The sequence below is a fragment of the Otolemur garnettii genome, unplaced genomic scaffold, assembly GCF_000181295.1.
Source record: "Otolemur garnettii isolate 467f Iridium unplaced genomic scaffold, OtoGar3 scaffold00001, whole genome shotgun sequence".
Taxonomy (NCBI): domain Eukaryota; kingdom Metazoa; phylum Chordata; class Mammalia; order Primates; family Galagidae; genus Otolemur; species Otolemur garnettii.
Window position 1 is genome coordinate 57965614 of NW_003852396.1, and position 25427 is coordinate 57991040.

The 25427-nt window shown below is 38.1% G+C and overlaps 1 protein-coding gene across 1 annotated transcript in view; it reads right to left on the reverse strand.

The window, feature by feature from the left end:
• LOC100953497 overlaps nt 1–25427 on the reverse strand; it is a 250344-nt gene that overhangs the window by 20802 nt on the left and 204115 nt on the right. The window contains exons 15-25 of the mRNA XM_023510042.1: nt 24223–24322; nt 21998–22133; nt 20310–20469; nt 16039–16197; nt 14661–14861; nt 11333–11426; nt 8563–8733; nt 6314–6499; nt 4761–4964; nt 3335–3527; nt 264–416 (exon numbers count right to left, since the gene is read on the reverse strand). Of these exons, the coding sequence (XP_023365810.1) occupies nt 264–416; nt 3335–3527; nt 4761–4964; nt 6314–6499; nt 8563–8733; nt 11333–11426; nt 14661–14861; nt 16039–16197; nt 20310–20469; nt 21998–22133; nt 24223–24322 (1757 nt within the window). The remainder of the gene's footprint in view (nt 1–263; nt 417–3334; nt 3528–4760; nt 4965–6313; nt 6500–8562; nt 8734–11332; nt 11427–14660; nt 14862–16038; nt 16198–20309; nt 20470–21997; nt 22134–24222; nt 24323–25427) is intronic.

Below are 25427 nucleotides of genomic sequence, written 5' to 3' on the forward strand. Positions count from 1 at the left end.
AAGGATCTCTTTATCAACTAAATTAGACATTTTTCCATGCAGAGTACTCCATTCCAGTAAGAAAAAAACAGGCAATTGTGCAAATATGGGAGTATAGCTATCTTTGTGCACATATTAATTGATGGACCTCCTGTTCTTTGTATAAATACGATGTTATTCTGGTGACACTCTACATATTTAATTCATTTTCTTATGGTGACATGAAATCTGTTTCTCTCTCCCTTCATATACTTGTTTGAAAGAAATCAAAAACAAAACTTTACCCTTTGGAGGTAGAAATGGTTCACCACAAGATACCCAGACGGCAATAGGATTTCTGAGGATGAGGGCGAGCACAGACTCATCAATACCATCCAAACTATCGGATGTCGCAGGCTTTGGAAATAATTTGTTTTTCACTTCCATGCTCAGGTTTTCTGGGGGTGGGAAAATGGCCTTTCTGAATTAATTTGTTTATTCAAAATATTTCATTCTTCATTCATAACATGATTCAAACAACCACTACTAAAACCAGAGATCAATACATAAATTTGATCAGAAACTTCATATGCAACCCAAGAATTTAAACTCATGTGATTGTAAATATGTTTTAATTCTTTTATTTACACATCACCTAGAAATGGAAGCAATTTGACATGGCTTATCAAAACACGTACTCTAAAACGAGAAAAACAAAGAGTTAAAGACAGCAAGTGAGAGCGAAAGGAGTACAGCGATAGACTAAAAGCCGAGGATAAGGTGCCTCCGTGCCCTTATATTTTAAATGAATAATGATATCTATCTTATTCTGCTGTTGGGAAGAGTAAAAGAAAAAATGAAATATGTAGAAGAAATAGCATTTGGCCTATTTACTTTGGAAAGTATCCAATAAATGCTAGATATTATTTTTATTATTCAACAGAAATAAATACCATTCTGTTTTTATTTACTAGAGATAAAGCACAATCAGAGTCCTGAGCTTCCTAGTAGCCAAAGCAATTTCCCATTTCTTCTGGCCCACACAGATAAACCCCTCAGGAGATGCACTTTTCCTGATCCTGAGATATGAGAGAAATCCCTTTAAGGGTCCTCCTACAGGGATTGTTTGTGATATAGCTAATAATATCCTGCAATAGAAATTAATATATATTGAGAACTCACTGTGTGATGGACATTTTACCAAGACCTTTATATACATTGCTTCACATGATTCTCAAAAAGAAACTTGGAAGTAGGTCTTATTACACTTCCTCTTTTACAGATAAGATAATTGAGGTTTAGTGATGTAGCTAGGTGGTGGCAGAGTCAGGATTTGAATCCAGGCCATCTGCCTCAAGAGCCTGTGCTCTTCACCACTGCCTGCATAGGAAGTACCATGTGGAACACTGATAACAGCTATTTGTAAAGTTCCTCAACGCCAACTGACAGCACAGCACCAGGACACAATTCCATAAAGGGGGCAGCCCGCTGATGGCCCTGCTTGATTTCCAGATCACTAGAATATAAGGAGGAAGGGATGAAATCGAAAGGGTTTGCTTTGATGGTCCTGCACAAATAAGATTACTTCCAACCAGATTTTAAATAAGAATTTTAAAGAAGAGTGTTCGAAATTTTAATCTTATAATACCTGGAGTTCAGTTATTCTGTATGCTGAATAAAGGTAGAACTATATGCTTTTTGTGATCAGCTAGGCATTAAATGTTCACATAATGATTTCTTAAAACCCAGTAGAAAACAAAACAAATAATATCCTACACATAACAGTAAGTATCCATTGAAAGTTTAGTAAACATCCACCAGGCACTAAGCGAGATACACACACACATATACATACACACACATATGTTTTAATTCATATTTATGAGAGCCAAATGAATATAGATATTGAATACATTATATTCAAGTGAATACATCTATATAGACATGGACATAAAGATATATTTGGTCTGGTTTGAATGTATCCCTTTCAAAATTCAAGTGTTAAAACTTAAAGCCCAATGTGATGATATTAGGAGAGGGGGTTTTTAAGGGGCGATTAGGTCATGGAGGCTCCTCTCCATGTGAATGGGATTAAAGCCCTTATAAAAGAGACTTCATACAGTGTTGGGCTCTCCTGCCCTTCTGCCTTCTGCCATGGGAGGACACAGAATTCCTCCCCTGTGAAGGTTGTAGCCTTCACCAGACGACCGAACCTACTAGCACTTTAATCCTGGACGTCCTAGCCTCCAGAACTGTGAGAAGTATATTTTTTTCCTTTACAAATTACTCAGTCTATTATATTCTGTCACAGCAGCACAGACTGAGATGATATTCACTATGAGTGTGTGTGTGTGTGTGTGTGTGTGTGTGTACGCATGTGTGTGTGCATGCCTGCCTATGTTCATTGGGTCCTCATAAAAACTTCATGAAGTAAATGACTACTAGTATCTCCATTTTACAAACGAAGAGGTTGAGGTATACAGTGGTTAAACAACTTTCCCCAAATCACTCAGCTATCAGGTGAAAAGGCTGGGATTTGAACCCTGATACTCTGCTTCCAAAATTCAAGTAATTAATCTCTAAACTCTTTCAGTACAACAACCGTGGAAAGTCTCACATTGAGAAAACTCTACTGAACTACTAGTAGCATGATTTGCTCTTCTGAAGCAAATTGTTGTTTGGGCTACGGTCCCTGGCCGCAAGCTGTAGATAGCCTAATGAGGTACACAAAGATGTAAACAGGTGACTATTATGCAATGTCTCTCCAGTCTACCGGCCTCTGTTCTGCCTGCCAAGCTACTGAAGGGTGTGCATTATAATGCAGGGTGATAAAAGCTGCAATAGATGGCAAGTGCCGGGAGCTTCTGGGAGTTTATAGAAGAAGTGGACATGACCCGGGCAGGGAAGGGAAGCTGGAGAACAGAGGTATAGAGAAGACACCTTCGCTACTAACAGTAGGAAGGGACTTGCACTGATCTAACCCCAGTTTCTAAAGTGGTCTCCAGTAGGTTTGGGTTGTCAATTGAAAGGAAAAGATGCTCATGTTCTATGAAATAGCTTAACTGTCAAATACATTTTATTAATTCTATGCAATTTATTTATTGTTTCAGTGCTGAAATCAAAATTTACATTAATTTAACTTTTTTCTTATTATTCTACATGGTAAAACAACCTGAGAGTCGGGAGGCTGAGGCAAAAGAATCCCTTGAGCCCAAGAGTTTAAGGTTGCTGGGAGCTATGATGCGATCCGCACTCTACTAAGGGTGACAAAGTGAGACCCTGTCTCAACAACAACAACAACAAAAGGAATCACATTTAACTTTTTCATGATCAAACATAAATAGAACCAGCTGAATCCTATAGAATGGGTCCATACTTTGAGTAGTTAATTCTTCTGTGCCAACAGGATCCGAGTCTTTCTTTAGTTCCTCAGAGTCTCTCTGGATAAAGAATTCATCTAGAGCCCATAAAACCAAATCACGCAAGGTAAAAATTGCAGTTCCATCTTTGGTATACACTTTAGAGGCTGCTCGGGCAAGCTCCAGTTTTTCTGTGCATTCTGTAAGAAGCTAGATAACACAGGCTGTAAGGAACTGACAGGAAATAGTGATAGAACTTGAAATAATCATGAAGTGTTCAGCATTTCTGAGAAAGTCCTTTAATTTGAGAAGATAGAAAGCTGCATAACTACCATCTTGATCTTTGATTAGAGAAAATTTTTGATATTGGATTGTCCTACCTAATCTTGCAACATTAGTCTAGTCCGGCAGTAAAAATTCCTAGCTTCAAAAAATTAACACAGCAGTTGTTGTTTGTTAATACATTTTACCCTCTGAGTATTTTCTAAGAAATGTTCAACTTAGAAATCCACTTTCACTTTTGCTGCTCTATAAGGTATAAAATCATTGTAATACTTCATATTGATGAACTGCTTTAAAATAAGTGAATAGGTAACTATCAAAGCAAGAACTGACATGTTATTATTACCTCCTTTGTGCAGATAGGAAATAGGATAAAAGATTAATATTCTTGCCTGAGACCATAAAAGCCAGCTGTGGATCTTGAAGTCACTAATTTCTATACTTTGCTTAGGCCATTGAACAACAATATCTTAATTTTTAAAATCCATTTGTTTTCAACCAAAGAGGTAAGTGAACGGATATATGTGTTTGCAAGGAAGCATGCAGGGTACCTCCACGTCCCATTCATCATCACTTGTGAAATATGCTGTTAATGGTATTGGTCAGAATGTGTAGGCAAGACAATCATCATACAATGGGAGCACAGGCTGCTTTCAGGCCTTTTGGTCTCTCCTCTCTTCCTATGATGGTGGGGAGTGGCCCCCAAGATAGGCCGCGTAGTTACTCCTAACACAACCCCACTTTTCCCACTCACAATGAAACAACTCTCAACAAACAACTACTCAGATGCCCCCAGGTGACAAATGAGGTGGCATCTCTTAGACTATTCTGATAACAGAATTTGAAGCTGGCACGGGAAGCAAGGCAGAAAAGAGCATTCTGTTAAAGAGAATAAAGAAAACCTGGTCACCTGTACACATATGTCTTCACTCTGGACCCAATCTAGGAACCACACTCTGGTTTTCATTTTCCTCAGTCTGTATCCACAAAAATACAATTAAATAAGATGTCTCTAAGCAGAGATCTTGATCTCATCATCTTAAATTGGTGAATCTGACCAGGAACATTTATCACTCAATCCCACTGTTTTTTCTTGTCAGAAGAACTGCCATTATCATTACCTCTGAGGACGCAAGCGATATTTAAGTGATAGCCACTTACCAGGGGGAATGTTCCAGCCACAATTAGCTTCCCATTATGATATCCATCCCCGTTTTTGTATGCAATTATTTTCACTGCCTTCTGGTGTATGGCTGCCGTGCCCCTGTGAGACGCAGCTTGCACGCAGGTCTCCATCCGTAAAGATGATAGACGTGCTTCATAATAACTTAGAGTTTTCTCAGCCGCATCAGATGATAAGTCAGCCTGATTCATTTTTAAAAAATGTACATTTACTCAAACTATTTTTCTTTTAGTTCCTATATTTTGGTACACTTCCATCCCTTAATTTAACAAATGTGTGTGTGCCTGACGTCTACATTTTACAATGCTCACTTCTTATGCTATAGTGGGAAGGATACATGTGGATCAGAATTCCTCAGTTCTCTTTCTAGATCTGGGTCGCTAGGTAATTTGGGGGCATCTGCCTTGTGTTTCAGGAATGTTTTTGGTTTCGATTGTTTGTTTGGGGGGGGTTGTTTTGTTTGGCTCTCCTTTGCTATAGAAATTGGGGAAGAAGGATACCAGGGCCACTCACGTGACAGACAGACTCTGAATTTTTAAGTGCAGGATGATGTCATCCCATGGTAGAAGATGTTGATGGAGGAGGAGGGGAATGAGTATAGCCTTGCCGCATGCTAATGAGGGTGGTGAACACCTCTCTTCAGCTTTCCCTTTCCATCCCTACCTAGAGTCCTGCCCCAAGGGCAAAACTCGATCTGTCTGAGAAGCCCTAACACTGGGATTCTTGCCAATTAGCTCCCCACCACTATCTCACTGTCTTTAAAGCAAAGTGACATGCCTTCAGGCTTCCCTGAGGACTGACCTCCTCTCTCCTTCAGAGACATTGTTTCAGTTGATGTTTATTGCAACCTGCTACTACCCTCCTCCCCACAACCAGGTGTATCAGAATTAGGGGAAAGGAAGCCCTGAAGAGCATACCAAGACTGAAGGTTCCTCAACTTTTAGGAATCACTTCTTCTTTAAAATTCAAGTATATAAGATAACTTACCTCTTTTCAGTTCTAAATTTGAAGGGAAGGATATTTTAGTGGTGCCATTTTAAATTAAGGTCACAGGAAAGTGACAAGAGTTTTCTCTCCGTGAGCTCTAAATGATATTAGACATGGATGTGTGAATTCAGGCACACAACCCAAACAGTCATTAACAACAACATGTCAAATTCCCCTTGAAATGTTACCTACTAGTAAAAAGGAGTTTATTCTGTGAATATAGGCAAAAGAGCTGCTACATGAAGATTTGCAGTTACCTCTTCACCTAAAAGCAACACTGAGCACAGTGAAAGGTGTCAGTAGATGATTAAAGTGGCAGAAATGTCCAATTAACTTCAAAGGGTATATCGAACTATTAATAGACAATGTATTTTAAATTACAATGGGAAGAAGGAAATCAATGCAGGTAGAACGATAAAGGTGCATCTGAGGAAGATGAATTGGATGAGTGGAGACCAACTTGAGTGCAAGGCAGATAATGAATGCATCAAAGTTTCCAAATTGTTGGCACAGGTGCATTAGCGGACCTCAGATCGTTACACACCTCAGCCACACTGATGACCTTGAATGGCCCTCGTGAGAAGGGCTTCTGAGCCTTGGAGCTGGAAGCACAAAAGAATGGAACCCCCGGAGGCAATGGTTTTAGCCCCTTCTCTGCTCTTCTGGCTCGTCCACAAGCCAAGCAGAGCGTCATTTTTCTCTTCCCACTAGGTGAGAGATAATAGTATCCCTGAAAGGGGAGACAAACATGCTTTTCTATAGGTGCATCTAAATTGTGATAGCATTTCTATAAAGCACTTCACAACATAATATAAACAGACCACTTTTATCATCCCCAAATGCTAAGTTTGAAATCTCAACATAAAGGCATTATTCTTCTCCCTAATAATTATATTTTTTTAAGAAGTATTTCCAAATTCCATAATAATAATTCAACACAAATGACCATAACCTGTGTCAAAAATCAGAGTTTTTTTAAAAGGAATTGGTAGTTTCAGATTTGGGGCAAGAAGTATATAAGATTAAAAAAAGGCAGAGGGGGCATTTTTTTGTATCTGGAAAGAAAAGAAGCCGCAGAAGAGTTAAGGAATCATGCCGAAAAAAAACACAGGAGCCAACGTGAAGCAGCCCCCACTCAGCCAAAGTGGGACAATTTGGGAAAACAAAAAAATAACTGAAACAATGTGAGTATGAAAAATGTATAAAGTCCTATGAGTGTATAATGATGTTAACAACAGAACCCAAACAAACAAAAACAAAAGTACAACTCACTGCAGACCACTGGAAGTAAACTGGCGCCAAGTCTTAACTCTAAAAACTGCCAGTAGGAGGTGTGGCAGATAATAAGAAATAGGGTTTCTTTCTCCTTTTTCTTCTTTCCCTGAATCTGGGCAAAGACATGTGAATTGCTTTGGCCAACATAACACTAGCAAATACATAAGAAGTGCTTGCATATTGACGCTTGTTCACTTTTGGCTAAAATTAGAACCTTGAGACCCAAAGATGAACAAACTTGAGCTAGCCCACTTGAGAAGCCATGCTGTTGAAGAACCTGGGTCCCAGTGAACAGCCCACCAAGCACCAGACACGTGAGGGGGGCCATCTTTGAGTATCCAGTCCCCAGAGAACCATCAAAACTACTGAAGAACCACCCCATGGCTGCAGCCACATCAGTAAACTGTAGCAAGACCAGCTTCTGCCCAGCTGAGTGAGCCCAGCCCAAATGGCTGGTCCACAAAACAAGAAAAACGATTGCTGGTTTAAGCCACTACTTTTTCAGGTGGTTTGTTATACGAGAAAGATTTTAGAAAGAAGTAAGCATTTATCCTACCTTCCCTTACTAACCAGATTCTGGGGTATCAAATTACCGCCTTATATTGAAAGTTTAATAAATGTAGGGGAAAATGATAGAATTGGACAAAATTGACCTTTTTGAAACAAAAGGGCAACCTTAAATGGAACGTCATTGTAGATTTTTAATATAGGATCAGGTTACAATTGCCAGAACCCATTGATATGAATAACTATTATCACAGAAATGAGAAACTCAGATGTAGACTGTGTAAGTGATAAATAGGAAACATGCAGGAAAACCTGTGAAGATTCTGGCTAAAAAAGGTTAAGCCTAATTACAACTCTCAGGCTTAAGTTCATTTACAGGAATTGCGGAGGATAAAGAAACAAGTCACGGGATGCCACGAGGAAAGAAACAAATGGAATGGAGCCAGATTATGCAACCCAGTGTCACATGGGGACCTTATTTGAATCTTGACTCAAACCAACACACCATAACAAGAATTTTTAGGACAACCTGGAAAATATGATTAAGGATAGGGAATTAGATGGCCAAAAAATTATTGTTAATTTTGTTCGTTGTGAGAATAGCATGATAATTACGTGAGAAAACATCCACATTTCTTGAAAAGTGTGTACTTAATGTAGAGGTGCTATTATATCGTGTCTACACAGCTGGCAAATGTGGCAAAGACCTTGATCATAGTTGAGTCTGGGATGATGAGTAAAGGAAGACTTTATGTACTAATCTCTCTTGAAATGTGTATGAAATTTCTAAAATAAAAATTTAAAGAAATTTTATATCAACTATCTAATTTTTTTTCTACTCACAATTTTTCTTCATTCTTTCCTAACCAGAATCACAGAGTCTAAGTGGTGTCATTCAAATACCGTCACTCAACTTACATGAACACAAAGTTTTCCAAGGGGAAAAAAAAGTTTCTTGCTTTATGAAGTGACCCTATTTCAGCCTTTTATCTTCCAGAAGGAACCACTTACTGGTTGGTCAATGTTCTCTTCTTTAATCACAGATGATGTACAAACACCAGCATAATTTGCTGAGGTAACTTCCCTATTCAAGGCAGTGCTATGAAAGGCCACAAATGCTTTCATGTTTTCCATGTAATGCCATTTTTGGTTGGCAGTCCCATTGTTACATGGGTTATATTTCTGAAAGAAAGCAGCAAAAGATGAAATCAAATCGACAAGTTCATAAGATGGTTATAGCAGTCAAACTTTTCCTTGCACAAATCCAGAAAGTGCAGATAATTAGTCATAATCCAACTGTGCAATGATAACTACTGTTTGATATTTTGGTGATTATATTCATAATCTTTTTGTATATATAAATAATTATTTGTATGTATATATAATTAATTGATTTATAAAAATAGAACCATAAAATACACACAATTTGGTATTGCATTGTTTTCCTTAACAATATTCCATGAACATTTTCTTAATCTCTGTTAAACACGTATGTATGATTTCATTTTAGAAATATTTTATTTTACTAATCTTCAATAGTTAAACATGCAGGTTGTTTCTTCAAATTTCCTTATAATTAAAAAAAAAAGCAATACATAATAGTGAAAAGAAATCTTTGGGTAAACCTATGATAATTTCTTTAGGACAAATTTCTAGAAGTATAATTGGTGATGTGTAGTAAAATAAAACCATTTTTAAAGATTATGATATATCAAAATGTTTTTGGTTTTTTTTTTTTAAAGATACACTGTCTCACTCTGTCACCTAGGAGGCTGGAGTGCAGTAGCACATAGCTCACTATAGCCTCCAACTCCTGGCTTGAGTGATCTTCCAGCCTCAGCCTCCCAAGTAGCTGAGACTACAGTAAATTGCCACCATACGTACCTAATTTTTTGTCAGTCTCACTGTGTGGCCCTGGCTGATCTAGAACTCCTGGCCTCCACCTCAACCTTCCAAAGTGATAGGATTACAGCCATGTTTGACCTAATAATGCTTTGTAGAGAGATTATTTTACTTTATATTTTCACCCAAAGTATATGAAATAACCCATTTTCCTTACACTCTTGCCAAAAAAAGGTCAACTCCCCAAGCACCAATTTAATAAATGTAAAAAATAGTACCTTGTTGATATTTTAATTTACATTTTGCTTATTATCAGGGAGATTTATTTTTCAAATAAGTACATTCAGGTGACTATTTAACAAAAATAGTATATTTATTCTAATTATAAAATTTGACTCCCCATGATTGCATTAATGTACACAGTTCTGCTACAAGGAATAATAAAGGAAATTTGAATGGGAAAAAAAATTTAAAAAAATAAAATTTGACTCAAGTATAAATAAAGAAATAATTTCAAGTTAACAAAACCTGTATCAGTAGATTAGTTCTAACTAAACATATCATAACACCTCAAGGAACTTTATAATTATTAACACCTACTTTATCAAGAAGAGATTAATAGCAAGGAAGAAAATAAATGAGTCTCAAGGATTGATTTAGTGGGTCAGACAACAAAGCCTCCCTCAGCGGTCTGGAAAACCATAGACTGTATTTTCAAAGAGCAGGAAAGGATCTAGTAGCATTAACTTACCATGCTTCATTTTTAGTATTCTACATGAACTTAAATCTTTCCTCAAGAACTGACTGCTTCAATAAATAAAAATGAAACACCAGCAAAGAAAAAAAATCTTGAACTGTAATCCAAATTACCCTGGGCTCAAATTTATTTCTCATGAAACAGGAACCTTAGGGGAGAACATCTATAATTTTATAAAACTGATTAAGGTGTTAAATTCTTGTATGTATGAGGTTTTATCTCACAGTGGTCTGTGTGGAAGAGGCACCTGACAGAGAGGGATGTAATTTTACGTACTCTATGTTTCCTAGAATAAATTTTAAGTCCATGTTTATCATCAGGATAGAACTTAATTAAGCTTTGGTATCTGTCCAGAGTGCTATGTCTCACTTTGGATTCAGGTCCTGCAAGTTACCTCATTGTTATTAGAAACATAGAATAAAGCAAATGTTATTTGGAGATAATATATTTTGTTTAACAAAGGCTGGAATATACTGTGGAGGACACAGAAGGTAAACTTGAGCATGAATGCTCCTAAACCTTCTCTCCTACCCATAAGGAAAAACCACATATTCATTTAGGAGTGTTTTGGGTTATAAGTAAGAGAAAATGACAAAAAAACATTCTAGGTCTTTGTCCAAAACTCAGATGAAGTCAGATATCCCTGGAATATTCAAAAATTGTTTGGCCACTATAAGTGTTTGCAAGAGTGTATTAAAAGAGCATTTCAAATGGGCTGCTTAATAGAATGAACACTGATAAGATCAGGTCCTTTAGGAAGACCTCCCTGACCACTTCTCACTACAGTTGTCAGGCAAAGGGGGCCTGACATATATTCCCAGTGGTGGAATTTAGGTGAGTGTAAGAGTCATTCACCTGACTGCACCCACCACTGACATTAAAAGCTTTGTGAATGTTGTTGGGACAATTTCTCATGTTTGCTGTTGGATTTGATTTCAGTAACTAGCATAATGCCTGACATGTAGCGAGCCTACAGTTACCATCTGTTGGATTAAAACTAAATTAAGAGGTACACGAACATGTTCAAATTGAAATCCAGGAGGACTATTGTAAATATTGTAACAATGACATGCAAAATAGGATTCTATGACAACTACTTTTTCTCTACAACAAGGAAGCATAAAGCTTTACTTAAATTTTATGAAAGGTCCATGATTAATCATTAGCCTATATCTATCTTACCTGAATAATAACTGGATAGCCACAGTCTTCATTTCTAGCCTTGGTCATAGACACTGCCAGCACAAGATCAGGGTTACTCACCAGGTGAAAGGTCCTTGGGAAAACAGGATTAGTCACATTACAAAGCAGCATGACCAGATTAGATCTCCCTCTTGCCACTTATCAGTGTGTTGCCTCTTGGCTCCATTACATGTTCTGCAATAGATGTGAATCCTTTAAGAACTTCTCTCCTACGGTAAGTGTGATGCTAAGCTTTCTCAGTAGAGAGTGCTGGAAGATGGGAGGAAGAAGGGGCTCTCCTGCTCTTTCTGGCTGTGGCATGGCCAACTGTTGGAAGTGAGAATATCCAGTGATGCTCTGCTCCAACCAGGTTCCCGGAATGTAGGTCTTACAGCAGCCTCACAGCCCCGGCTGCCTGTGATCATCTGCTCACTTCCCTCTCTAAACGGATACTCCATGCTTCAGACCTCTTGCTATATCAGTGACCCTAATCCCCTTATATGCTGGTGTGCCCAGCAACCAGCTGCACCCTCATGTACATTCCAGAGGATTGCTTCCTGCTTGCCCAGTGCTATGGTTTGAGTGGCCCCTCCAAAACTCATGTTGCAACTTAATCCCCAATGTGGTAGCACTGAAAGGTGGGGCCTTTAAAGGATGATTGGATCATAAGGACAGAGCCCCCATGAACTAATTAATCCATTCATGGATTAAAGGGTTACTGGGTTTAAATGGGAATGCAACTTTGGTGGCTTTATCAGAAGAAGAAAGGCTTGAGAACAGCATGTTAGCAAGCTCAGCCCCTTTACCATGTGATCACCTGTGCTGCCTCAGAACTCTGCAGAGAGTCCCCACCAGCAAGCACTAAGGCTCTACTAGATGTACCCCTCAACCTTGAACTTCACAGACTCTAGAATTATAAGAAATAAATTCTATTTCTTCTAAATTATCCAGTTTCAAGTATTCTGTTATAAGCAACAGAAAACAGACTAAGATACCCAGTAACCACAGACCAGCCCTGGCCAGGAACACCAGCAAAATTTCTCTGTCATCCAATAGGACAGAACCATACCTATTCCAAGGAATTCTGAACCCCAGCCTTCGGGAGGGACCCCAATCTCAAGTTTGTCCTTTCATGGGTTCTCTCCCTCAGCCCTAGGATAATATATATCATATACACTATATATTGCAGGAGTCCTCAAACTTTTTAAACAGGAGGCCAGTTCACTGTCCCTCAGACTGTTGGAGGGCCAGACTGCAGGCCTCGGGATGAGTCAGCTGCTAAGCAGGATGGGCAGCAGTGGCAAAAACACCTGGCAGGCCAAGTAAATGTCTTCGGTGGGCTGCTTGTGGCCTGTGGGCCATAGTTTGAGGATGCCTGAATTGTATATAGTACATTGTACTATATATTGTACATGACATACATATAATATATATATAATATTATACTATATTAGACATATAATATATAATGTATATATGTAATATAACCACCTGGGCTAATATGGAAGAAAAAAAGATTGGTTAACACCAACAGAATTTTCTACAGATTTCTACCCAAGGTTCTTCAGGCCTCATCAGCTTATTGGAACAAATGAATTTTAAAATCTGTTTCTGTGACATAGAACAAAGCAATATGCTAAGGGAAAATGTGGAAGAAAGCTCTGAATTACTGTCACTAAACAAAGACACTTTTACCAGGGGACGGGTATGGCTCTGAATCATGCCCACATCTACTCCATAAGACTTCTGTAAAACCTCCCCTGTCCAGGCGTTTCTGGGTCTTCCTAGCAGGTGACTCACGCTCGTGAGAAAATCCTGTCCTGCTAGGCCCCCATTACTCCACTCTCTCTGGATTCTGAAGTTTCCAATTAGAGATTAGTCAATACCACCAACTGCCCCTCTATTCTGTGGCTTGACATGCGGAGGCCTCGAGATGAAAAAATTGCCGTATGTTCTGGAAAGTGGGAGGAGATTGGAAGAAACCGTCCTTCCTTTCGTGTATACACGTGGTTCAATTACTCAAGGCAGTGCTGTTCATGGTACGATATCTCACAGTGTTTTAGGAAAACTCTTCTGTTTTTCTTTAAACAGCTTTCCCTCCCTCCTGCTCCCTTCTCAGCAGGTGGAATGAAAGCCCAAACTGCTGGCAGACATGGGGCTCAGAACTAGCCCTCCCTCCTAACCACGCACTCTACTGCCGTCAAACTCACTGCTCACGGCTTTTTCTTGGTGTAGGGTCACATCTCTCACCCTCATGTGTATCCACCTGAATTCATTAGCCATGCTCAAATTCCAATTTAGGCTTGCATGGGGACGTCTACTATGTAACGCAGAAAGCCAGGGCAGAAAGATATGTTATTAAGTAAAATGTAGAGATGGGGTAGAACTAGGATATCAGCTCCATACGGGTGAGGTTTTTCTTCTGTTTTGTTCTTTGTTGAAACACTCTCAATAACCCTCTGCGCTGATTGAATGAATGAATTCTGGTCCCATGTGGCAAACCATTCACAGAAACAAAAGTCTGCTGTCCTTGCTCTGTGTTGTGAAGGCAGCTTAGCCCGGGGGAATGGGACAAAGGGACACTATCACCCACTTTGTCTACATAGTTGGTTTTCCAGCCTTCCCTAAAGCTGCTCAGCAAGTGTTCCTGCCTTGTAGCTCTGCTCATCTGAGGGAGCGGAGTAAAACTAGCTCCTCACCTGTCCATGCTGGGCCCGCTGCTGCCACCTGCTGAAGCTTATGCAATCTCTCTTAAAGCACTGATTTGATTTATAAGCCTTTTGCACTGTAGACTTTTTAAGAATCCAATGAAAATCATAGCTCTTCCCCAGCAAAAAAAAAAAAAAAAAATTGCACAGATGTCCAAATATACAGTTTGTACACGTATTTCAAGAGATTTAAGAGGCCTCTGGAGCCTCACCATACAATGGTAGAATGGTAGAATTTGAAGCAAGCCAATCTAAAACTAGGGAATTATGTTTTCTTTCTTGTTAAAGAAATATTCACATGTGCACAGAAACAAGGAGAAATGGATACTACACCTTCGTGGACCTAACAACTGTCAACATTCTACCATTCTTGTTTCATCCATTCCCCTCCACTTTCTACATTTCTGACTTTTGATAGCTAAGAGATCTCAATTTTATTTGCAAATACTTGTAATACATATCCAATTAACTGATCATGACTTTTCTTGATTTTAACATAACCATTAAAGCATTATTATACCCAACAAACTTAACAAGCCCTCTTTGCTCTATAGGGATCATGCCAAACTCCTTGGGCTCCTATTCACCTTTTGATATAACCCCAAATATAATGGAATTACCTGCTGTCTTTCTTATGTACCCAGAGTTGATGACTACCATCAGATTTCTTCTCCACTAAAACCACTTCCATGCCTGTCCGGAGGCTGGGACCTTGTATCCCTAAGACCAGCTGAGGAAAAGCGCAGCTTATAATTTGTCCGTCTTTGTATTCAAACTGCTGACGGCAAAGCTTCTGCAATTTACCATGCGTTGGTGAATGGCTAAGATAAAACAACAACAACAACAACAAAAACCTCCATTAGTAGCAGGAAAACACCTCATGCACTAGATGTGCCAGAGATTGTAAGTCCCATTGGTGAGAGCTCCACTATGAACCATGTTAACTTGCAATAGTAACCTTATCACCAGAACAATAGCCATGCTATTAGTCTTATATTCTCTCATATGGAAAGTAGTTCTGAGTTTATTTTGTAACAGAATTATTTGTTTATCCAGAAGAACATTTGGTGCATTCATCAGCAAAGAGAGAAAAAAGTTCAGTTGAGGAATTAATTTAGGTATACAGGAAAAAGTAAAATTCAAGAAAGAAGTAAGACAGGCGAGGGGGCATGTAGAATAAAAACAGAGAAATAAAAGTATACTGTTCAGCCTATAATTATTAGCCTCTATCTATTTAATCCCTGGAAAGAGAACATTATTTTGCAAATTTTTCATGAAAAATTCATAGAATATCCAAAAGAACACAATAATATGTTAATAAGTTAACTTAAAGGACTCTCTTACTTGAGGACCTTAAGGCACTATGCAGACTTATTAAACACATTTTATATCACAATGTATTGACAATTAAATTAGTCTATAAACATCTGTTAAACTCCTACTATGTGCATAGTCTATGCCAAATGTTGAAGTGCCAAAACCATGCACGTAATTCACATGTTCCATTAACTGCTTCAATGTTAAGTAAATGTCTAAAGATTATGTAATAATACAAAGTACTATAGATTCCTGTCATTTCCTTGGCCCTTGATCAAAAAGATTCAATTAAAAAGAAAGAAATTTTACTGATTTCTTAAAGACATCAGGCATCAATTTTAATGTGTTTATTCATAAGTTCACTCACATTCATTCAACAGTTATTTAGGTTCTGTGCTAAGGTCTTAGGAGGGAAAAGCAGAAAAGCCCACCACTTAGTTGTAGAAAAGGCACACCAAGGAACGAGAAATTATATTTTGCTACACAGAATAACCCAAAGAGGAAAGAACCTTCCCACAACATTTTTCAAATACTTTATAATCAAAAACATAAGATAAAAATGTGCGTGTTGATAGAAAGAGCAGCTAATAGCAATAAAAATACCCAGGAATATGCCTGTGTCAAGTTGAGAGAATCTAAGGCCAGGCAGAATTTTCTAACAGTTCCTTTGCAACTTTTTACCTGCGTTTCTTCTGTGGTTGCACATTTTCAAAGAGCTCTCTTTCCATTTTATTTGGAAGACTGTCATCCTCATCAAAGTCATGCAAAGGTTCCTGCCACGCATACCTGAGATGTGTGTGACAAGCCTTCATTCGGAGATGGGCTCTTGCATGTGAATCTCTATCAAGGATCAGAGGCAAATCCAAGTCTAAGAATTCTGATTTGTGTTCACAGGATTTTTTCTGAGCTGTAGACTGTTCATATCCTACAGAATATTAGTAGATCTAGAAATCACACTTCCATAAGGGTGCCTAATATTCAAAGTGCACATCTTACTAATATGCCATTTAGATCTTTTAGTCTAAGATTCCAAAGAAAATTCCTTTATCATATAACAAACAGCATTGATCTTTGTGATATTTACTCGGAAAAAAATGGGGCCGTATTTAAAAAATCATAAAGATTAAGACTACCTAGTAGTTTAAGAAATTCATAATGAACATGTAATGAGGTTCCTTCTGCCTGCCCTTTAAGTAGGTCATAATTCTGTCTGGAACAGCATAGCCTAGATTACTGGGTTTCATAAAGTTTACTCATTAGACAATGTGAAGAAATCTTTATTTAGATTTTCCTCTCAACAGAGAAATCCAGAGAGATTTAGAATTTGCACATATGTGCCAGTTTTTGATAGGGAATAATATACTAAAACACTTAAATAGTCATAGTTTGAATAACTGAGCCAGCTGTCAATGGGAACTAAACCACTGTGCAGAACTGTATACATAAAGTCCCAGGTCACTGTTTACAGCACATTTGCCTTCAGTAAAATATGAGGACTGCTCAGCTGAGGTCAAGATAAATATTCAGGCAAAGCAGGAAGCGTATTTCAACATTCTAAATAAGCATACATGCAAATAAAGTTCTCTGGGCCAGACTGTGATCACCAAGTGCTTATAACAATTTGATGTAACTGCAAGCATTATCAAGTTACCAACGTCTTCAGGGACAGTTTCTGGGCTAGTAGAGCTGACTGTGCACTTTTAAAATGTAATGCAAGGATTACATGTAGATATAAAACTGGCCTGTAATAACTGCCTCATTCAGAAGCACACGCAGCACAAGTGACTTCTCAAATCAAAAATCTCCTTAACGGTTAAAAAACAACACTGCCATCTTGTGTTAAAAATAAAGAACACAGCTTCCTCACTCCATTTCTTTGAAGAGGAAAAAAAGTCATTCTTAGTTTTAACAAAGTTAGCAAGGTGTTCATCACCCAAATCCAGATGTTTAATTTTCTTTCTTGGAATGTAGCTATCAGCTATTGAGTTTCCTGGCAAATAAAGTATAGTCAAGTCAATTTTAGAACTGCTATTTTGAAATCCATCTTGTTTTGTTAATTTATTCATTTGTTCGTTCATTCATCCATGGAATAAACCTTCATTAGTTACTCATTCCTTTAACCAAGATTTATTAAGCATCTATTATATTATAAGCACAGAATTCTAAGTGTTAGGAATATAGCAATGAATGAAATTGGTAAGTTCTTAGAAAGATAATAGATAGGCGAGTGAGTAAATACATAAATACATACATAAATAAATAAATAAGATAAATAAATAAAATAAATGCCATAAATAAAACAGAGTAATGGAAATTGACTGGGGTGAGGTGAGGTCTACTTTAGCAGTGGACTCAGAGAAAATTATTCTGAGAGATGATATTTGAATTAACACCTAGAGAATGAGAAGGACTCGACCATATGAGGATCTAGCGCAATGGTTTTCAACCTTCCTAATGCCACAGCCCTGTAACATAGTTCCTGTGGGTCACCACCCACAAGTTGAGAACTGCTGATCTGGAGCAATCCAGGGAGAGGAAAAAAACAAATAGAAAGACTGTACCAAAAGTACATTTCCCTGCCTGGGTGCAGTGGCTCATGCCTATAATCCTAGCACTCTGGGATGCTGAGGCAGGTGGACTGCCTGAGATCAAGGGTTCAAGATAAGCCTGAGTAAGAGTGAGACCTTATCTCTACTAAAAATAGGAAAAGAAAAAAAATAGCTGAGTGTTTTGGCAGGCGCCTGTAGTTGCAGCTACTCAGGAGGCTGAGACACAAGCTCAAGAATGTGAGGTTGCTGTGAGCTATGATACCATAGCACTCCAGCCAGAGCACAGAGTGAGACTCTATCTCAACAAAACAAAACATTTTCTCCATTTGACGAACAGAACAGAAAGACACTGGTTTGACGGGTATTCAGTGAGGGAGGGAAAGGTATTACTAATCAAGGCCTGGGGGTAGACAGGGTACCTGTAATTTGGTGAGAAATTGAGAAAGTCTCCCTGAGGTTAAATGTTCTAAAAGTCTTTTTTTTTTTTTTTTCCATGAAGCATAAAAATGGGAGGCTAGTGATCCCAGAGTTTCTCATTTTGCCTTTTACTGGTTTTACTGGACATCATTCCTATCAAAAAGCAATCAAAAAGGGTCCTTCTCGATTTATGTTCTACCCTCTTGTTTTATAGATGTCCCTCCTCAAATAGTCCCAATTCTCAAAAATGGGAAAACCTCCAAACAAGTGTTTTTAAGAAAGTCTGGGAAATTTTTGTGACTTTCTAATATCAGATGATTTAGGACTATGTCATCAGAAATGGTTTAAAGAAGTAGTGAAAGTTGTCCTGGAAATGAGACAAACCAGCGTACTAACAAATATTTCAAACGTTTTAAGAACTGTCAAGTGGAAGAGGAATAGGGCATAGTACAGAAAATTAGATGAAATCACAGGATGGAGATATCCTAAAGAATTAGTTATTTAAACATCAGAAGGGCTGGAGTATTTAAGAAGAGATTGGAGCAAAAGTACCTCCTTAGAATGTGCAAGAGATACCTGTATTGTTTGCTGAGTGGATGCAATTACTTTTACTTTAAGGACTCCAGGCTTGGATGAGATCTATAAGTCAGAACAATGAGAACCTTTGCTCTCAAAAATGTTTCTTTTTTCTTACTTTGTGTTTATTTTTTTTCCCAAGTGCAGACTAAATAACTCAGAGGCTAGATGATACACTTCTTCAGAAGTGGATGTTAGGAAGCTTTGTGGTTAATTTCCTAACTGCTGAGAAAGATACCATCGAGGATAAATCATTCTCTCTGAAAAATACTTCTGCTACCTTTGTTAGCATCAGATCCCAGGACCAGATGAATCACCCACCAAAATGAGGAAGTTTGGTTCTGAAAATGTTAAGTTCATATTCTTATGTCTCAGATGACTGAAGATGGAAATAGTTTGTAACAAGGATATGTAAATTATTTTTCATAATTACTGCAATGGTAATTGACCAAGTACTTTTGGTTTTATAACTTGGAAACTCATTTATGAGTTGGACTGATTAAAGCCAGTTATTACGCACATGCCAGTGCACCTGGGGCAGAGTCCTTGCCTTCAATAGGTTGAGTTCCCAGGTTGGGGACAGGGGGCATTGCTACAGTCATTGATGTAATTGACTTCAGTGATGAAGAGTTATTCTACAGATAAGTACAGGGCAAGTAAAGGTACTTCAGGTAGAGAGAGAAATTAATATGTGAGTCAGAGGTCTGCAACAGAATGTAAATGGAATGTGCCAAAAGCAGGAGGCAATCTGTAGTTTGCTGAGTGGAGCTTGGAGTTCATGTGGCAGGAAGAAAACGTGGGCGTTCAGGCAGAGGTGTGCACATGAAGGTCAATGACAGGCACGGATGAGGGTCAGAGAGTTTGGGATTCCAGACTAACAATTTTTTTCTGTCTGCATTATGTGGCCATTGAAAATCTGTATGAAAAGGATTGCATCTTAGAAAAATAACTGTCCATGGTTGGAACTTAGAGGTGGATTGCAAGGAAGATATTAAGGACATAGAAACAAATTCAGAAAGTTATTTCAATGATCCAGAAAGATGACTGTATATTAACCTGCATCTCATTTGAACCACTTTAGGGAAGAAACTTAATTGTTACTAAAGTCAATGTTTAAGGGAACAAAGCATGATAAATTCCTTAAATAAATATCTACAATTCTAAGATTATAGTCTTTTAAATTAGTAACATTATAACAATATAACTGAAAGTAGATTAATGTAATGGTAAAATACTGAAGCCCCAGTTCTATCCTTTTGTCAGAAAACTAATTAAATGCGATCTCTTCACCTGCCATCAGTTTCACAAACGTGGCATGGGTTCCCTGCGTGGGCTCTGTGCTGTTATCAAGCTAATGAGCTGAGTTCAGAAAGCAGCCAGGTAGTTTTTCTGGCTATACTGATTACTTACAGAATTTCGCTGGAAGCATTTTCTGTTATTAAAGCATCTTTTGGCATTTGCTTTTCTTCTTCTTCTATAACTTGTTTCTCTTCTCCAAAAATTGCCATAGGTTTCTGCACAGTAAGCTTGCCTCCAGACACAATGTCACTCCGGACTTCTAAAACAAGAGCTGAGCAGAAATGCATAAATTGCAAGGACATGCTAGTTACAATCACAGAATAGCAGGAACTTCAAAACACATGCTAAAATACAAATGCAACATTTCCAGCTCTTTAGTCTATTCATAGGTTGTTCTTTGAATTCATAATTTGGATTTAATTTTATCTAATTTTTGTAGGCTCTTTTCTCTTAAGACATTCTTAGTCAAAAATGCTAAAAATAGGTCTTTCCAAAAATAAGCTAATTATGTTAGATTCTAACTTTTCAAATGGGCTACATTATTCAGATTTATTTTCTAGTTCTCTGGGATCCAAACTTCTCCATAAAAGTTCCAATGATTTAAAAGACACATGCAAACCTCCACTGTTTGATATAGGTTATAGGGTAATGTTTTAAATTATACATATTTTTTCTCTTTTCCTTTTCTCTGTATAGGACCTATGTCCTGGTTCCTGGGTAGTCTTAAATAAGGAAAAAGGAGTATCATGAGAAAATTAGGAAGGTTAGAAAAGGAAGCAATGGTTCAAAGATAGTTTTTGACATTTGAACAGCATAGGACATTACCATGCAACTGAGGATGGGACAGACATGAACCATGAGTCTGCAGCTTCCATATCAAAGGTTTAACTTCAGGCTTGACCCAACATTTCTGGGCCAGGCAGCATTTGCAGAAGAAGACAGAGCAAGCCAGAAAACCAGCACAGGGTCTCCTGATTTACCCCATGGGCTTCACTTTGGGTATCTTAGTTAAAAACCAAGGAAATGCTAAGGACACTGCTCATTGTACAGGATGTTGGAAAAAAGTCACCTCTCAAGCCATCCCTGCTACTCTAATGTGAGCCACAGCTACATGAACCTGGGTCTCATTTCTGGGAGGTACAGCAATGACCCAGGATTTGCTGGGAGTCTTGCTAAGGAAGTGGCTGCCAAGCAGAAGTGAAATGGCTCTGTAGCAAGGACTGCGCAGATGATCACTTAGTCACAGCCAGGCTTCCGAGAGCCAGAGGGAACGGAGGGGAGGCTGAGTTAGGCAGGAAGTATCACTTGCCCAGGGCATTGTCAGGGCCAAAAGAATGAAACACAAGTCACCCCAGCCCTAGATTTTAGCCAGCAGAGCTGAAGTAGCAAGAGGATCTGCATCCCAAGTGCTTTTTCTCCCTCCCAGAGAGGAGCTAAAGTGGTCTGGAGACGAAGACATCAGAAAGTTCTCCTTACAGAATAATTAAATTAATACGTAGGGTAAAATTTGAGCCCAGTGGACATTTAATTTCTTTTCCTTGGTAAGAATGCACAAGGCTCACAAAGACAGGCTGGATCTGTATAAACAAAATAAAGAAATTATGTCTTCTTTGTACATCCAAATTATAGTGTGAACTAAATTATGCAACCTATTGAATATATTAGCATAAAGATCTAAACAGTAAGATGCAGAGGTGAAATATGACCTGTTTAAACAAACCTGGATTTTTTTTTTAAAGCAGTATCCTTAAGCATTTTCTTTTGACTGCATATATTGCATATATGAACATAATGCTTACCTTCTATCTTATGTGTGCTGCAGAAGGTTCGAATTTTGGAAATATCTGATGCAAGGTTCCTCAGGAAGACGTGTTTCTTTTGCTGGGCAGTGGACAGGTCAGGATTGATCCAATGTTCTCCGCAAGAAACATACACCTATCAAAGAAAAGAGTCCTGATCCCGTATATAATTGTTCACAGAAACATTATTTGTCATAGACAAAACTGGAAACAATCAACATGTCTTACAATAGGTGAATGATGAAAGACACCATGGAATGCTACTTAGTGAAAAAAGAAACGAACTGCTGGTAAAGGAAACAACTTTGATGAATTTCAAGGGTTTTGTACTGAGTTTAAAAAGTACTTCTCTACACCATCTTTGAAACTTCCTGTGAATCTATGATTGTTTCAAAATAAAAATATTATATATATTTTTTTAAGAAAGGAGGGGAAAGAAGTTAGAAAAAAGGAAGGAAGGGAAGAGGGTGAGTATACATAATACACTGGAAAACTATAGCTAAAGCTCAGATCTGGTCTGCTGCCTGTTTTTATAACTAAAGTTTTATTGGAACACAGCCACGCCCATTCATTTACATGTCGTCCATGGTGACGTTCATTCTACAGTAGCAGTTGATGTTTCAATAGGAACCACATGGTCCACAAACCCTGAAATATCTATTATCTGACCCTTTACAGAAAAGTTTAATGATGCTTAGTATAAATGAACCTGTAATTACAGTGGTTCTCAACCTGTGGGTCACGACCCACAGGAACTATATTAAAGGGCCACGGCATTAGGAAGGTTGAGAATTAATGTACACAGCTAACATTTAACTTAAAAAAAAAAAAGAGAGAGAACTACTGCAATACACGACACCAAAATATTAATGTGGATATTTCTATATAATAAGACTATGGATGGTACTTTTTCCTCTTTATTTTGCTTGTATGTATTTCTTAAATGTCCTTAAATGTATTAACATGTATTTTCTTAAAGATGAGGAAAAAATAGTGATATTTTAAGAAAGACTAAGTAAGAAAACAGAAAAATTCAGTGCTGCCTTGGGAAATCATTCACATTGATCATTATAAACATTCTTTGTATGAAGATCCAGGGAACATTTTCTTAAAAATTTCTTCTTAAACAACAGGCTTATTTCTCTTTTATAGACATATTTAATCATGTAACTTTTCATGTTTCTATCTTCATGTTGGCTGCTCAAGGCAGTGACAGGGTAATTTCTGGCAAATATTCAATAATTCCTGGTTCCATCTTGGCCTTCTTACACCCATACTCCCTTTGTTCTGGTGGCCTCATCTATACATATCTTTAATTCAATGTGTCTTTTTGTATTATTTTTTTAATGAAATATGCTTTAATTATTTTCAGAAAAAAACCATAGTGAATAAGCATAGCCGAACAAATAAAAACACTCCATACATTAAAAATAAACAAAAAACTGGGGAGTGATAGCATCAGGATTCAAAATAAGGTCTACTGGCCTCCAACAGACTGTCCGCCCACATACTGTCTCTCACAGTGGTCATTGATACTTTGGCTTAAGACTTTCTCAGGAGGTCTTATTGTTCAGAGCCTAAGTCAAGATCTGATAATATAGTGCAAGCTTTGTTCTCTGTTCAAAGATTTTTAGGTATCAGTCGAGGCAGATTTTTTTTGTTTGTTTTATTTTGTTTTAAATTTTTTTAGGTTGGTGCCTCAGATTTCATAAATGGGAGAAAAGGCTGGGTCACAGAAGTCCTTCCTTTCTCAGCCTTGTCTAGCAACCTAAATAGAGTGTGTGAAAAAATAGATCAAATTTTTTTCCTGAAAAAGCAAAATTATCATGTAGTAAGAAATCATTAAGCAACTACATTTTGAAGGTCTCAAAAAGAGTAGACTACCCCCTTCAGAGAAGGAGATAGAAATTGCAAGTGGTTAATAATTTGGCCTTCTCCAGTTTCTTCTTTAATTTATAGAGAAGGGATAATGAAAACATTCATCTCATAGGTCATGACGAACATTAAGTGGGTTAATTGATACACTGCTTTGAAAACCATGCCGGACACATGGGAAGCTTTCAACAATATTAAATATTGGTATTACTTTCTGATGGTTGCTCAGTTAGGGTAATTCTGAGAAAAAATAAGAATAAAAATGGAAAGCATCTGTAAACTTATATGTAAGGACATTTTTACTTGGGTGGTATTCATAAATTAATACTTCTAGTTCCAAATGTCTTTACCAGTTCATCTCTTTGCAGGCGTTTTAGGGTAAATATTTCCTTCCCCTTTTCATTGAACAATCTCCGAGCTGCAGAAGGTAAATTTAAAATTTCAGTGCATCTGTAAAAAGAGAAATAAAAATTGACCTTGCATACAGAAAGCTTCCAGTAGCAACTAGAGAAAATAAATCAATTGACTGGACCATTAATGACAACTCTCCTTAGGACTCTGAGACAGCCAAGAGCTGGACTCTGGAGCCCACCTGGTCCTTTTGAGTCTCGTTCTCCAAGTTGAATCACTCTGAAAAATTATTTAACCTCCCAAGCCTAAATTTCCTACCTTCCAGGATTGCTGTGGGGATTAAAGATTGATCTTTAAAAATGCTTTGCACAGCAGCAGGCATGACCAACAAACAGGTAGGCATATTACTACTGACTGTTCATTCCTTAATATGTTCCACACTTTCCCATTTCTGTGTCTGTGCTCGTATTTCTACGTAAAACACCTTCCTCAGCTTTTTCTGTTGACATTTTGATCTTTCTGCAGTGTTGTCAAAGTCGCATCTGTCGCCAAGCTCCCCACTTCCCTTCACCAGAAGTGATTTCTATAGTCCTTTAACTTCCTTAGAAACAGAAGTACGTAGCCTGGCTAAACATTAAGAATTGATTTCTCCCCTCCCCCACCCCAAACAAGCCCTGGGCAAGCCCTATGGATGTTGAGATGAATGACAGTTTCTCTGCTTCCGGAGAAGCTTCCTAACTAGTCAAGGGCAGAGACAGGTCAGCAGCTGAAGTGTGATAGGAAGGGAGTGCTGTCACAGACACCTTGCCAGGGGGCTATGAGAACACAGAGGAAAAACAAGGAGTTCCTCCAGGAGGTCTTATCTAAGGAGTGACAGTTGGGTTGGGCTTTAAAGGATAAATAGAAGTTACAAAAGGTTAGAGAGGAGCTGAGTGTCTGGACCGAAGGAGGCAACAGATAAAGCTGGAAAACAACAGGAACTAACTGAAAGCACTGAGGATCCCAGAAAGATAAACCTGGTTTCTATGCCATAAACAGCAGGAAGAGACTGGAAGAGTTAGAGCAGATGGTAGTGTGATCGGATCTGCTCTTTAAAAAGTTTACTGGCAGAAAGGTAGGAAATGGACCAAAAGTAGGAGACTAGACCCTAGAAAGCCAGTTTAGGATAGAGGCAAGGAGATATAATTGTGCGGAAGGAGAAACA